The sequence below is a fragment of the Limulus polyphemus genome, unplaced genomic scaffold (genome assembly GCF_000517525.1).
Source record: "Limulus polyphemus unplaced genomic scaffold, Limulus_polyphemus-2.1.2 Scaffold2915, whole genome shotgun sequence".
Taxonomy (NCBI): Eukaryota; Metazoa; Arthropoda; class Merostomata; order Xiphosura; family Limulidae; genus Limulus; species Limulus polyphemus.
In genome coordinates this window covers 44,391-59,321 of record NW_013668525.1, presented here as the reverse complement: position 1 = coordinate 59,321, position 14,931 = coordinate 44,391, and the positions used below count along the sequence as shown (strand labels likewise).

Genomic DNA, 14,931 nt, shown 5'->3' with positions numbered 1-14,931 from the left:
CAAGCAGTATCAGGAATAGAAACTCCAACCATGGTAGGAAGAGAGTCTACATAGTCTTCACCTAAAGTTAAGTAGAATGGAAATGTATACTGTGCAAACTGATCTACGGAATGAGCACACATGTTTGCAAATCCACAACCAACCCCACATCCAGGAACCCAACATCTGAATGACAGTAGGATGAGATGTGTCAATGTAGCAGGTCATATCAAACTTATTAAGACTGGCACAGCACTATACAACATCAGCCTCAGGCAATGAAAACATCCTGAGGTGGAGTGCAAGAGGAAGAGCTGTTGCCCCAATCAACATTATCTTCTGGATAGGACTGCACAGAAGCTGGAGGACAGTGCCACCTTCCAGGTCTCACTGCATGGAAGTGGATCACCTCTAGAATATATAGCAACCACACCCTCCAGACAGAACTGCACAGTAACTGGATGCAACATCAACCTATGGGACCTACCACATGTAGGTGGAGATCCTGAGGCAAATTGAGTGAGGAAGAGGAAACATAACCAACACATGTGTAAGGGTTTATGTTGATTGGTCCAACAACTTACTGGGAACCAACATCCACTGATAGTAGGATGAGGAATACCAAAGAAGGTGAACTGCAATGTAAGGGATCTACTCCAAAGTGACATCATCCTCTAGATAGGACCGCACAAAAGCTGGAGTGCAATAGCAATCTCTGGGGGCCCACCACTGCATGGAAGTGGATTGCATCAACAAAATATAAACAACCTCACTTTCTGGATAGAACCTCACAGAAGCTGCATGCAACATCAACCTCCAATATCTGGAGCATATTTATTTGTAGATATGCGCAACATCGTCCCCCAGATAAGATCCCATAGCAGTTGGAGCTCAATCCCACCACATGGAAGTGGATTGCATCTAGAAAATATAAGCAGCCTCACCCTCCAGACAGAACCACACAGAAGCTGGGTGCAACATCAACCTCCAGGACCCACTGCATGGTGGTGGAATGCATGATTGGAGGATCGTATGCCATCTACACCAGCAGAATACCATCACCCTAACTCTCTACTGAATGCAAACAAACACATTCAGAAGGACTCCTCCATGATCCATCACCCAAGCGGCTTGGAACTGGAAAGTGACAAGGACTTTCATACTCCACTAGGGGATAAAAATGCAGTGGAAAGTCTGGACCCAGAGAAATGCCAACACCAAAGACAATGCAATGGATGACCAACAAAACCCTATTTTGAAAACCGGACTGCCCCTGATTTATTCAATGAAAGGGATGGGCAGTTATCCCCTTCTGTTTTACCCATATAGGTCTATGGGTTACTATGATCCAGAATGGGCATATTAACTCAATAGTTATGGGTAAGTCCATTGGGCATAGTTTGTATGGAGAATGATACACAGTTCAACAATACTTACAATAAATCTGAGCTTTCTTAACATATCTTGATAAAAATTGGTAAGATGTTTGTTAAAAATTAAAAGTATTTTGTACACAAAGTATGAGATTGCTTTAATTCAGTATTTGAAATAAAGATTTGTTATTTTTTGTATTGTAGTTATTTGTACTCAGATTGAATATTTCAAGTATTATCATCAATGTCTTGTGCAGTGAAATGTTTAAAATTAAAAATAGAAAAAATGTACATACTTTTTAATATTTTGTCATTTAATATTAAAACTTTTCTTAGTTTATATTCTTAATTATAAGTTTTTGCTTTTTTACAAAAAAGTTAACTTTTGATGTATTATTTTTCTTTCTCATCCTTTAGCATTATTACTTATCACAACACACGTCAAAGGGGATTCATGGGGTTTACTTGGCAGTGACACTTTAGCAGTCATCAGAGTACTGGGATATTTGCCTACTACACTAAGCCTGATAAACTGAGGCAGGTTGGCTTATATTTAAAAAAAAAAACTTTCTAAGATGCATTTTAAAACATAATTACCTACAATATAAAACTAAAACCTAAATAATATTTAACTGTCTATCTAACATATTTATAGGTGAGGAATAATGTTAAAGTGCTAGTGAGGTCACAAGCAACAAGAATGATAAGAGTGCTTGACAAGTTCTCAATGGAATTCTTTGTGCCAATTTTAAAATAACTTGGAAAATAGTATTTTGAAATGTGGTCTGTCTATTGGCTACAAACATCTAGCTGAACTAAGTATAATTTGCTGAGAAATTCCAAATGTATGGGTAGAGAGAGGCCGTAGCATCTGTCAAGAGTTCCAAGAAATTTATTTCTCTTTCCTCAGAATGCACCCTAAGGAACTTGAACGAAGAATTAACCTAGATTCTCCCTATATATGGAAGGTTTAGTGTTTTCAAGTCCTTCTCAGCTTACAAAGTCCAAACTTTAAAACTTTGTAAGAAAGTAACTGAAGTTGTGCATCAAACTGAAGTTTAAGAATGTTTCTTTATGATTTATTTGAAGTAAATGAATTAAAATTTAAATAATATAAAACTTTGAACTATAATGTAAATTTTAAAGACAATTTCACTGGTATACATTGATAGTAAGATTGCTTAATTAAATTTTGAATGTAACAAAGTAAAATCTCGTGACATGCACAGTACATGGGTGACCATAATCACATGGACCTACCCATAACCACTGAGTTAATGACGCAAATATACTGTGACGAAAAACCAACTAGCAATCTTGTGGAACACCTCATCTCAACAGTGTGCTTTATAAGCCATGGGATACATTGTGGACATATAGTGCAGATTTGAGATATACAAAGCATACCTGGACAGTCAATGTTTGCCACTGAGTGAGATCTATATCCTAAATGGGACATGTCCCTGGAGGGAAAAATATATATATAGAAAACATAACTTACCCACTCATGGCCACACCAAAGTTTGAAGGATGGCAACAATCAGAAGGTGGTACCCTGATGAGGAAGAAACAGCTACCGAATGAAGAAAGTGAGAAATGAACATATGAGGTGAAGGAAACATGCCTGACTAAATAGTTTCCTTCAATGGATGATGGAGGTTAGACTCCAGGAAAAAGGACAAATGCCCGATCACAGAGTCCACATGTGAATCTAAAGACTCTAAAAATCTCTAAAAACAAATAAATGGAGAAAATGAACCAATTGAGTAAAAAAGATAATGGGAAAGTAGATGAACCTGTGAAAAAACAGAGTCCTTCCCAATAAGATCCCAACAGCAACAAAAACACGTGTGAAGGTATGGGGCCAAAAAGGTCAATAGCACCAATGAGGAGTAAGGAGGGAAAGTGTATCCCCAAAAAAAATCCCATAAGAGGATTGGTGGAGTGTCTCAGAAAGGAGATGTATGTTAGACAAGTACTGTAGGAAAGCTGTACAGGTAAGTCAAAGGTGGGAAAAAGGAAGTGGGAGAAATGGATAGGATTATCAGGGACAGCCCCCTACATGAGAAAAAGTGACTAACTGCTGGGAGTCAAGAAAAAGTTGAGCAGCTTCTCATAGGTCAAAGCATAAAGATCAGAAGTCCATGGAGAATGAGGCATGCTATAGCTAACGCCAGCACTCAGCTGAGAAATTAAAAGCTCAGCAAGAACCCCGAAGTCACAGGAAGGAAGGAAAACAAAGAACTCTAATGATGGGTGTCATGTTAAAAAAGAAACAGTATCATATGAAAACGAGAAGATTGAGCACACCTGAGAAAGCATATTGAAAAAAGGCAAAGTTAGGCCTAGTAGATTTTGTGGGAGATGCATGGGAAGGCATGGTATAGGTAGGAAGAAAGAAAAAAAACTGTCAAAATCCTCGTCATTTGGAAAATGCAGGAGGAACTTGAACATTGTTGGGAGAAAAAGGATGTCTCAAATAATGATCAATGTTCCAACAAATGATAGCCAAAAAATCCTCAGTCGAGTCCCCCAGATCTGAAGCCATTAATGGCATTCGAAGTAGAAGTAATAATATCAGAAATTACAAAACTCAAACTTGAGAATTCATCTTAAACCATGAATAAGTCGAAAATAAGAAAAAAAATCAATAAACAAAAGTAAGTTATCTCAGCAAACTAACTACTGGAAATAAAGAAATCAAGTAAATCACTATTTCACACAAAAAAAAATTAAATGAACACGCAAAAAAAGAGCACAAGTAAAAAACGTCTGCATTTGGTCACTGCCATCAGGAAGGTGTGTTGCACTCCTATTGGTGGAAGGTTGTCGCATGATGATTTACATGTGAGACACAGTTGAACCATGTTTATCGTGGGGTATGTGGGAGCTCAAGGCTTGTGGCATGCAAAAAGTTTTTGCATAATGAGGCCAGCACTGAAAAAGAATAGCTATACATGTGAGAGGAGGTAATCTACATTAACATTTTAAGACTGGCCATAAGTGGTGCTCTTCAGAAGCTTAGAATGAATTTATTTTCAAAAACAGATATCTTTGGTGACAAAGTTGTATTGTGGTGTGTTTTGGTAGAAGTAGATAGAATTTACTGTAATAGACTGTTCTGGATTTGGTATTAAGATATTTTTTCTATGTGCTAATGAGTGAAGCTGATATTTCTTAGTTACAGTAGGAAGACACTCAGTGCTAATGAGTGAAACTGATATTTCTTAGTTACAGCAGGAAGCCACTCAGTGCTAATGAGTGAAACTGATATTTCTTAGTTACAGCAGGAAGCCACTCAGTGCTAATGAGTGAAACTGATATTTCATATTTATAGTGGGAAGCCACTTAGTGCTAATGAGTGAAGCTGATATTTCTTAGTTACAGCAGGAAGCCACTCAGTGCTAATGAGTGAAACTGATATTTCTTAGTTACAGCAGGAAGCCACTCAGTGCTAATGAGTGAAACTGATATTTCTTAGTTACAGCAGGAAGACACTCAGTGCTAATGAGTGAAACTGATATTTCATATTTATAGTAGGAAGCCACTTAGTGCTAATGAGTGAAGCTGATATTTCTTAGTTACAGCAGGGAGACACTTAGTGTTTATGAGTGAAAGTGACATTTTATAGTTATAGTAGGAAGACACTTAGTGCTAATAAGTAAAAATGATATTTCTTAATTATAACTGGTGGTATTGAGGTTTTCAAACTCTGATTATTTTAAAACAATTTTAAATTTTTATTCATTTTTATTCTAAAGACAAACGTTTTCATGATATTTGAAAATGTATACACTTATTAGTAACTAACAGTTCTAAAAAACTATTTTATCTTTCTCATACGTGGTTAAATTGATTGAGCAATCACCCTTACCTACATAACATACTAACCTGGTACACTAACACTACCCCGTACCAACCCTAGTCCACCTGCATGCACTCTGTGATAGCCACTGTCAATAAATGGGCCCACAGTAAACTGAAAAGGTGAACCTGGGATATGAATATTCTTGTGTCGGACACAGATTGTGTGAACACCAACTTCTTTTGGTTCAAAATGAATTGCATAAAGGCAATCATCCAAGTCTAAAATTTCAGCATCTTCTGTTTCACCTGATGGAGACGTCACTGTGGCAGCCATGTCAAAAGCATTTGTTCCTGGAAGGAATGTTACATGGAAAAAATTTATAAGTTTAGACATAACATTAAAAAAATGCAATTTTTTTCTTAAATTAAATAAACTAAAAACATCAGAAACCTCCACAAACATAATTTAATAATTATCACCTTAATATATATTCTGGTTTTCAGAGGTTTTGTAGGTCTTCTCGACTGAATCTGTTAAATATAACCTGCTAAAGTTTTATCAACATCTTGTGACACCTACACTTTATCGTCATGCTTACATGTACATGAGTTAATTGAGCATAAAAAATGAACTATTTTGATGTTTTATTGTTTTCCAGTTTCAGAAATCAAGAATTTATTAAACATTCATTTAATAAAGTCAATAACTAGCAGAGTCACTGAGATTAAGTTGGTAGTATGAAGTTAATCATGTGTAGTTCAGGAGCACAAACTTAGCTTCGTACTCTAATTCAGACCAATATATTTAACTGAGATTGGTGATTCAGTGTTATCTAATATTATGGTACACTGTTCAAACTTATTTTCAATTATAAATTACTTTTAAACTCAGGCAAGGTCAAGAGCAGGTTAAACTTACAGTAAGTCATGAAAATAAACTGGGAGTAGTAGAGACAAATGTATATATATTTAAGTCTGCATTAATTAGCAAGTTAGAAAATGGGCAAAACAGTTTAAGAAAGTCTATATAACTCTGATGGTTCACTTCATTCTTCAATTTATTCCAATATTAACAATTTTTGTATTAGAATGTAAAACTTGATGATAAGATTGAAAAATGTTTCACTAATGACATGAATAACATTTTGACTAATTCGTTCTTAGCTTTAAAAAATCCACAATCCAAACTAGTACTGTTGTAAATGCTATGCATAATTTGGTATAACTGTTTCATCAAACTCATCCATTCCAAACATACAATACATAATTTTTTATGTATATGTTTTTTCTTTATATGCAGTTTCTTCAGCCTTGCTTTGAGAAAAAAAAAATTAAACTTAATCCTTACCAGTTAGATACAGTAGGCTTTAATCAGCTAGTTTAATTTTCATTGAGCTTTATGTTATGTCCCCATATTACAACAAAAATATTTTAATGATACTTTTCATAATAAACTTTCTTGTCATATAAATTTATTTCAAGATAACTGACGAAGAAGCAAGCATGTCAAATATTCCACTGATAAATTGGTCATTCAGCACTCATTATTACTGATAAAAATATAATAATAAAACAGTACAGTCATGGGATTGTTAGATGCACTGGTTTCCCTTAGAGTAATAGACAGAAAATGTTTTGTGGGAGTAAATCTTAATCCTCTGAGTTTGTACTGAGTTAAGCAAAGAATGAGACTTAACACATCAGTGTGAAACAATTTTTATTGAACTCCAAACACAATCAAAACACAAAAACTATGTTTTTTACTAGAGGGTTGAGAGCTCTCACTGAAGAAGTAAGTCTCTCTAAGAGTCTGTAAACAACTATTTCAGATGAGAAAAAATAGCATTATATACACTTAACATTAATGCCATTTTTTTCCATGTCACTGTTGGTCATTCATATTGAAAAATAAGGCAAGTTGTATTCACAAATTGTTGCCTGACTGACCAGTGGAAAAGATTGCCATCTACATAGCTACTCCCTTGACCAACATACTGTGTTAAAATTATACACAGTTGCGTGTACACAATTTTAAAAGAATATAATATTCCTGTTAAGTATAGTGGTAGAAAACATGTAGTATGTAGTACAAAGGCCTTAATAATAACATTTTTAATAAAATGCTTACTTTAAATCTAATAACCTAAAGCACATTACAATTTACAAGTGATATTTTATTGATGTATTAGTTTTTCATGCCACCTCAGGTATCTATCGTGTTCTAAATCACCCTATACACTGAGTAATTCTGGAGTTAAATGCAAATAAACTATGAAGCACCACATCTATATTTTTATGATTAACTGTGCCATTATTTAGTTCAAGTACTGGTAAAAGTTCTGAAATGATCATTCTGGTATTTTCTCTGATAATTTGTGGAAATCTTATTTGTTCTGTACACTAACAAATTTTATTGGTTGATGAGAAACTGAGAAAAAAAGCTACATAAGTATAACAAAATATCAAGTTTTATTGTGTGTCGACATATGTCTATATATATATATACAAAAGGAAAAGTTTCATTGGTCAAAATCAGCACCATCAATTTAATTGGATGGCTATGTCAGTATCAAATCAAATTGATGGAAATGATATTATTTTTGTAAAAATTTCGAAAAGTTAAGCATATATCACCATTTCTTAAAGACACATTCCTTAAGAAATGGTGATACAGGTTTCAAACTTTCAGAATTTAGTAATACAATAAACACTACAGACCCATCCTTTAAAAAATACTCCATTAGTCTACGTTTTTTACAGAACTATCCTCAAATGTACATGTAACGAGAATATCTTGTTATCAAATGATATTGTTTGCTTTAAAAAGTTTTCCTAATTCTTGCTAAAATCTATACTATATCTCAACTAGATTCCCATGTTTAATGGAAAAGAAAGATGTTTGTTGAAACATTTCAACTAATGTGTACAATTATAGTATCACAATATTATATTTCTAATATTATTTCTTTAATGTACAACAGGCACCTAAAGGATTTCTTTTAAGTAAAAGTTAAGTATTTATATCAGAGAGTTTTAGGTGTTGAAATATGTTTTAATAACAATCATCTTAGCATTTATTACTCACCAGGCAGCTTCACAGAAAGCTTACATTCAGAGCCTACATCAGTAATTGGGAGTGCATCTCTCTGTTTAGTAATACTTTCTCGCTGGACATTGGAACCTGGACCAGTGACCTTAATAGTGAAAGGACTTCCTATAATGGTACAGTAACATATGTTAGTAAAACAAACATAATTTTACAATGCTATATTAATTGTATGAGTAAACTTCACTATCTCTCATATTAATCAGTCAGAGCTTTTCCTAAGGATTTTTTTCAACTGCATAATTTTATCATTTTTTAATACATGACATGTTATTCCACCTCATATATATAGGCCTAGTAACAAATGATCCAAGAAATGAAGACTATTCTAGTAAATACATTTATTTATCAACTCTGGAATGGAATTTTATTATCTTAAATATGTTTTTTTTTAATATTTATCCACTTGAACTTACTTATATAGGTGATTTTTCAACTACACAAATATTTTTATAGGTACATAAATTGTGATAAACTGCACATTAAGAAAACCCACGTAATCAGTAAAATTCTAGACATTTGTAACTAATTTCATAAAAATAAGAATGAAGATACTATCTTCAAACTTCAAGCTTGAACTTTTATAGAAAAACTTCAGACAGTGCAAGGGAAGAAGAGGGATCACATGTATATTTTATCTTCCCTACATAATTAAATGTAACACCACTAAATATGATGCTATATTAAACATTTAGTTAAGCTCATGTGAAATCCTCTTCATAAACTCTAGTGCTATCTGCTCAGAAATTAATAACTTTGGCTCAATAAGTTCAAGTTGAGAGTTTACTTACGATCGTTTCTTAAAAACATAGTTTTATTCAATGTAAAGATCAGGCACTTTTTATTGAAGAAAATATCAAAAAAGATAACATGAATAAAACAGTCATGAATTGATTAAGTGATTCCTCAAAAGGTGACCTGAAAAGAACAAATATTTAGGGATGAGTGTTCAGGGTGGTTGATTAAACAACTCACTACATGATTGCATATTATTGTATTGCAGATAGAAAAGATGAATTTAAGATCCAATAAAATAAAAACTAGAAATGTTCTTCAAAGATTTTTTTATGGTAACATATTTACCTGGAACATGATTGTCTGCAAATTTGAGGTTAATCACATAGTAACCAGGTTCAGTAGGTTTGTATAACACCTTTAAAGTTCCATCCTCATTGTCATTATAGCTAATCTCTGCTTTGCTAGGACCTTCAATAGAAAGACTCAGACCACCATAACCTACAAGAGACCATTTATTGATATGTATCATTTAAACATCAGAAAAGTATTGCATAACAGAAAACGTTTAATAAACAATAAAATATCAAATTAAATGGTGTTCAAGAACATGATTCAACATATATATATTATGTTAACTTGATTTTCTATCACAAATAATTAACCATGAAATAAATCAGAACTGAACCTTGTTAACTGACACTAAAAGAATTATTCATCTGTGCTACTAGAACAAATTATCTAAAACTTGAACTGTTACAACAACCTCCAAACTACTACAACCTGAAATGCACACTAACCAGCATTCCTTGTGTCTATCATGATCTCGTTGTTTTGATGAGTTTTGCTCTCTTTGATTCCAACACCACTCACTTTCACATTGGATGCATCACCAACTTCTTTTTCGAGAACATCAATTTTGAATGGACTTCCATGGATTGGCTTGCCCTGTCTAGTGACATGGACCTTGTGTTGACCAGTCTCTCGAGGGGTGAAAGATATTCCTGGATGGGAAAAAATTGAATCAAGTAATTTTCTTTTCTTAATAAAGTGATAGACATTATAAGATAAAAAGCAAAACAAATCATTTAATGTTACTGTCCATGAGATGTTTTTTCTTTAGTTTTACTAACAGAGCCTCATTTTTGTACATACATGCTTCAGACAACCACACACACATATATATATATTGTTAGGTCTCTGGTCGTTTGTTAATTTCCCGTAAAAATTCTTTCCGAAGAACTTCAGCAATACAAGTCCTTTCTTAAATAAAACTAGTTTATTCTTTCTCAATACAACTTTGCAATACACTTAATTTCCACAGTCACTTTAACTTAAACATATGCTATAATTCATAACGATTCACACATTTTATTTACGACTTGACTCGATTATCTGTCTCTATATCTCCCTATCTGCCATTATTATCTCCACTTTATTTGCCGGGCTTATATATACTAAAATAGAGAGTGTCTGGCAAACACTCGGGCCTTCATAATCCTTCTAGAATCTCATCACGTGTTACCAGCATCACGTGACTCCCGCTGTCGTAACAATATATATATATCACTAAAACTAGTTAAACAACTGTTATAGCTAAAACACACTCTGTACATAATGATAAAGCAAAAATTTTTTTCTCAACATAAGATGGTGTTAGAAAGAAAATGACTGAAAATTCACCCCCCATCCCCACAAAAATAGTTTAAAATCATACCAAGATGTCCATCATGCAGTTTCTTCAAAAAACATGGCTCCTCCATTTTAGAAGGTGCTACAATACTGGCATTGAGATTTTTTATATCTGTTTCTTGGATTTTGAGGGAAACTTCACTAGAGTGGTCAACTGATATCTGGTTTCTCTTCCTTCCTTCACCTATGATGGTATGTATCAAGCACAAAAAATAAATGAACATGTACATGTACAGGATTGCACATTCAACACAAGTAATGAAGAAAGCAACATGTGGTAATTAACCTGGATCTCATATTGTGAATAACTGTCTGTGAAAAAAAATTAAAACAGGTTATGCATAAATAAAAAGAAAGAATTCATATTATTGATAGTAAAACAGTATAAGGATATGAACTTCAGCATAAACTATATACACAATACATATATATATATATATTTATATAGGTAACACAACAGTTATACTAATTTCAACACTTAAAGGAAAGATCATTTATTTACTTTGAATGTTATTTTACAACAGCTTTTCAGGCAATAAAACCAAAATCTTTGCACATAAAATGAAGGCTAATAAAACAAAGATACAAACTTCGATATGAGAAAAATAAAATTTACATCAGTAAGAAATGTATATGCAGAAGTTGAACTTACAAATTAAAGGGACACACCATCTGCCACATTCAACCTCTATTCATAGCTTTCACATGTGAAAATACATATATACATGCAACTAGCTCCTGGCAATTGGCTGAAGACAATGAAAAGTAGTTAACAGAACTCAAGTAATTAGATTCCCAAAACTGGCTGTAGAAAATGAACAGTAGAGTATTTAAGGGTATTCAAAACTGGCTGTAGAAAAGGATTTTCAAGCAACTATATAGATTCTGTCCTACAGTAAAATGAAGACAATGAAGAGTAGTTATTGGAACTTTAGCAACTAGCTTCTGTCCAATGATTTGCAGAAACAATGAATAGCAATTAAGGCTATTTAAGCAACTAGCTTCCCACAACTGGCTGGAGACAGTGAAGAGTAGTGATATGTGTTTGGAATTTAGCATCTACTCTTAAAGTCTCAGTACAAGTCTCAAATGTGAAATAAAAAAAATTTAACAACAGTAGTTAAATCTCATAGATGGAATATTCCTACCACTATATATATCCTGCTTCCACAAACAATTCTCTTTCTGAAGTATGTTTTACCCTCCCCAGACTATAGTTTGTACCTAATTTCTATTAGTCTCTTAAGTGTGACACTTTCTGATTTTAACCCTGTTTTTGTGAAATTGATTTACATATACTGTATATATATATACACATACATATATATATATACACTACATATAAAAATCATACAAAGTGTACAATATTTATTGTATTCTTCCTAAATAAAATTAAAGTAATACTCTTCATAATACTAGAACAAAATCACATCCACACAGTATTAAGAATCATACCAGTAATTGTGGCTGTGAAAGGGCTTCCGGTAATGTTTACATTAGCAAACTTCACCAGAATCTTGTATTCTCCTGGAGCTGTAGGAATATAAGAAACACTAACAGTTCCATCCTTGTGGTCATGACAACTGATTTCTGCCTTGGAGGGCCCTTCAACAGCAACGGACAAGCCATCTGAAAAGTGACAAATTAATACAATATCTTACAGAGAAGGAATTCACAAGGTATACAAAATTAAAGAAATTATATATATTCTTACATAGAAACTAACAATGTATCTTTAAGTCTGCAAAACCAACAATAATGTCCAACCTAGATTAAGTTGAATCACTTTTTGAATATTGTTAAATAATGTTGCGTCAGCGAGGTCACGTGACTAGTATCATGCCACGTCCTTCTCTTGAACCTTCGTGAATTATCGGGAGACTACTAGATTGGGGGTAGTCTGGTATATATAAGATGGTCACAACGTGACGAGGTAATGAGTAATTGAACTGCAGTCAGAGACATGAGTTATAGCGTTCGTTATAGAGCGACTGTTGAAATTAAGTGTATCGTAAAGTTGTATTCAGAAAGAATAAACCAGTTTTATTTAAGAAAGGACTTGTGTCGCTAAAGTTTCGTCAGAACGAAGTTACGGAAAATTAACTAACGAATAGAGATGTAACAATAATATAAAGTCACTGTCCTTAACTATTTCACAAGGAAACGTGATTTACAACTTGAAGATAAAAAAATTAACATCTAGTCTTTATATTAATAGCCCATAATTAGCTGGTACTTTAAAGATAATTTTTCTAACATCAGATTAAATAATTAAAACTATAAGTAAGAATTTTTTTAATGCTGCTAATATTTATTTAAGTGTATATAGCTGCTGTCTGAGTGGTAATCACCCACATGTCCAGAATATTTGAATTTATAGTTCTATATGACAGGCTGTGATAAAAATATGGAAGTTATGTTACTGTGGGATTACTGTATGTTATCTATTGTTCATAGATATGCCTCATAATTAGTATTTATTCCTATAACCCTCCAAAAATCATATAAAATTTACCAAGAACTATTCTCCCATAATTCCATCAGAATACATGTAACATTCACTAAGTATTACTTTCCCCCTATCCACCAAAAAACTGCATGTAAAATTTCCTAACTACCAGATCACTTGAAAAAAGAAATAAAAACATCTACACAACACAGTTCGATAGCTAAGGAATACTAAAGACAAACCTGCTCCTGCTCCTTTGGTGTAGATAGTGAAATTGCAGGGTTCTCCTGCTACACCATATGTAAGACCAGGACCATAAGCTGTCACATTTCCACTTGTTACAGCATCTACATGGAATTTGAATGGACTGCCTGTAAAATTAAGATTAGAAAATTACTTATTTAAACCCAAAATTCTTTACACCAAGATAATCTGACAATGTCCCAAGAAATTAAAATAAATGTTTCTAATAAAGACTTTTGTAATAACTTATACTGTAAATCTTCAATGGCTTATAGGGTCAAGACTAAGAACAAAGAAAGCAGAAACATTTGATTTGATAACTTTAACTTATAATCTTCCCATCTAGTTCATGATCTAGGTATAAGCTTGACAATTGGTATGTTAAAATGTAAAGGTTTTGTATAATTCTAATCCCTTTCTAAACAATTTCTATTGACCATTGCTATACTTACTGAACAATCTGAAACACGATGAAAATTGGTTAATCTGCTGTTATTACTCTTAAGTAATCAATATGTATATTCATAGCTTCCACTTTTGTAATATAAGAAAAATGAATCATTTGTTAATGAAATTCATACCATCTCATTTATTTGGTTTTCTTTAATAAGAATTCTATTTTCATATAGATTTTTTATGTGTGTAACATTTAGTTATTACTTTCCAGAGATAGGTGACTGTTAAGTTGGATTAGATTCATAAAAATACAGCAGTATTACTGACATGTATTAAAACATCTTTGTGAAGTAGTTTTGGAGTTGTTTCTTTCCATGAAATGAAGAGCTTTCTTTATAATGTTTTTATTTTCAGCAATGTGAATAATCTTTGTACATGAACTTTGTATATAATTGTTCAACATGAGATTAAACTGAAAGAAAATTGGCAGTAATTACAAATACCCCTGTTAAAGCTACCTACATAAATCAGAACTAAAAATGCAGTAAATAATGTAGCTAGTTTACTACATCAGTCTACCTGGGAGAATACAATGTCATAAAACACAAACTTAATAATGATTAGAATCCACTGATTCCTCAGTTGAATACCATCTCTGTTACTAGTATGTTTTCCATTATGTTGCTTTTAAATTTTTGATTTTAATGTACAATGTGTTGTTACAACATCAAGGTCACATGACTAGTATCACGCCACGTCATTCTCGAACTTTCACGTCTTTTCCTTAAATCTCATGATCCTTCTAGATATAGTGTAGTCTTGTATATATAAGACCGGCTACGAAGCGACGGGGAGGTAATGAGTAATTGAATGTATGCGGATAAAATATTGTTGGCCACGTGAGACGTCAGTTATGGCATTGTTATAGAGCGACTGTTGAAATTAAGTGTATCGTAAAGTTGTATTCAGAAAGAATAAACCAGTTTTATTTAAGAGAGGACTTGTGTCGCTAAAGTTTCGTCGAAACGAATTTACGGAAAATTAACTAACGAACAGAGATGTAACAAATTGGTGTCAGAAGTGGGACAGAAAATTAAAAAAAAAAAGGAGAAGAAGATGGAAACAAGTAGCGGCAAATCAAACTACAGCTA

The 14,931-nt window shown here is 33.0% G+C and overlaps 1 protein-coding gene across 1 annotated transcript in view; it reads right to left on the bottom strand.

Moving 5' to 3' along the window:
* LOC106468205 (filamin-A-like) overlaps positions 1–14,931 on the bottom strand; it is a 31,911-nt gene that overhangs the window by 15,271 nt on the left and 1,709 nt on the right. The window contains exons 2-8 of the mRNA XM_022396543.1: positions 13,384–13,512; positions 12,148–12,321; positions 10,718–10,876; positions 9,801–10,004; positions 9,349–9,501; positions 8,245–8,373; positions 5,244–5,510 (exon numbers count right to left, since the gene is read on the bottom strand). Coding sequence (XP_022252251.1) covers positions 5,244–5,510; positions 8,245–8,373; positions 9,349–9,501; positions 9,801–10,004; positions 10,718–10,876; positions 12,148–12,321; positions 13,384–13,512 — 1,215 coding nt within the window. The remainder of the gene's footprint in view (positions 1–5,243; positions 5,511–8,244; positions 8,374–9,348; positions 9,502–9,800; positions 10,005–10,717; positions 10,877–12,147; positions 12,322–13,383; positions 13,513–14,931) is intronic.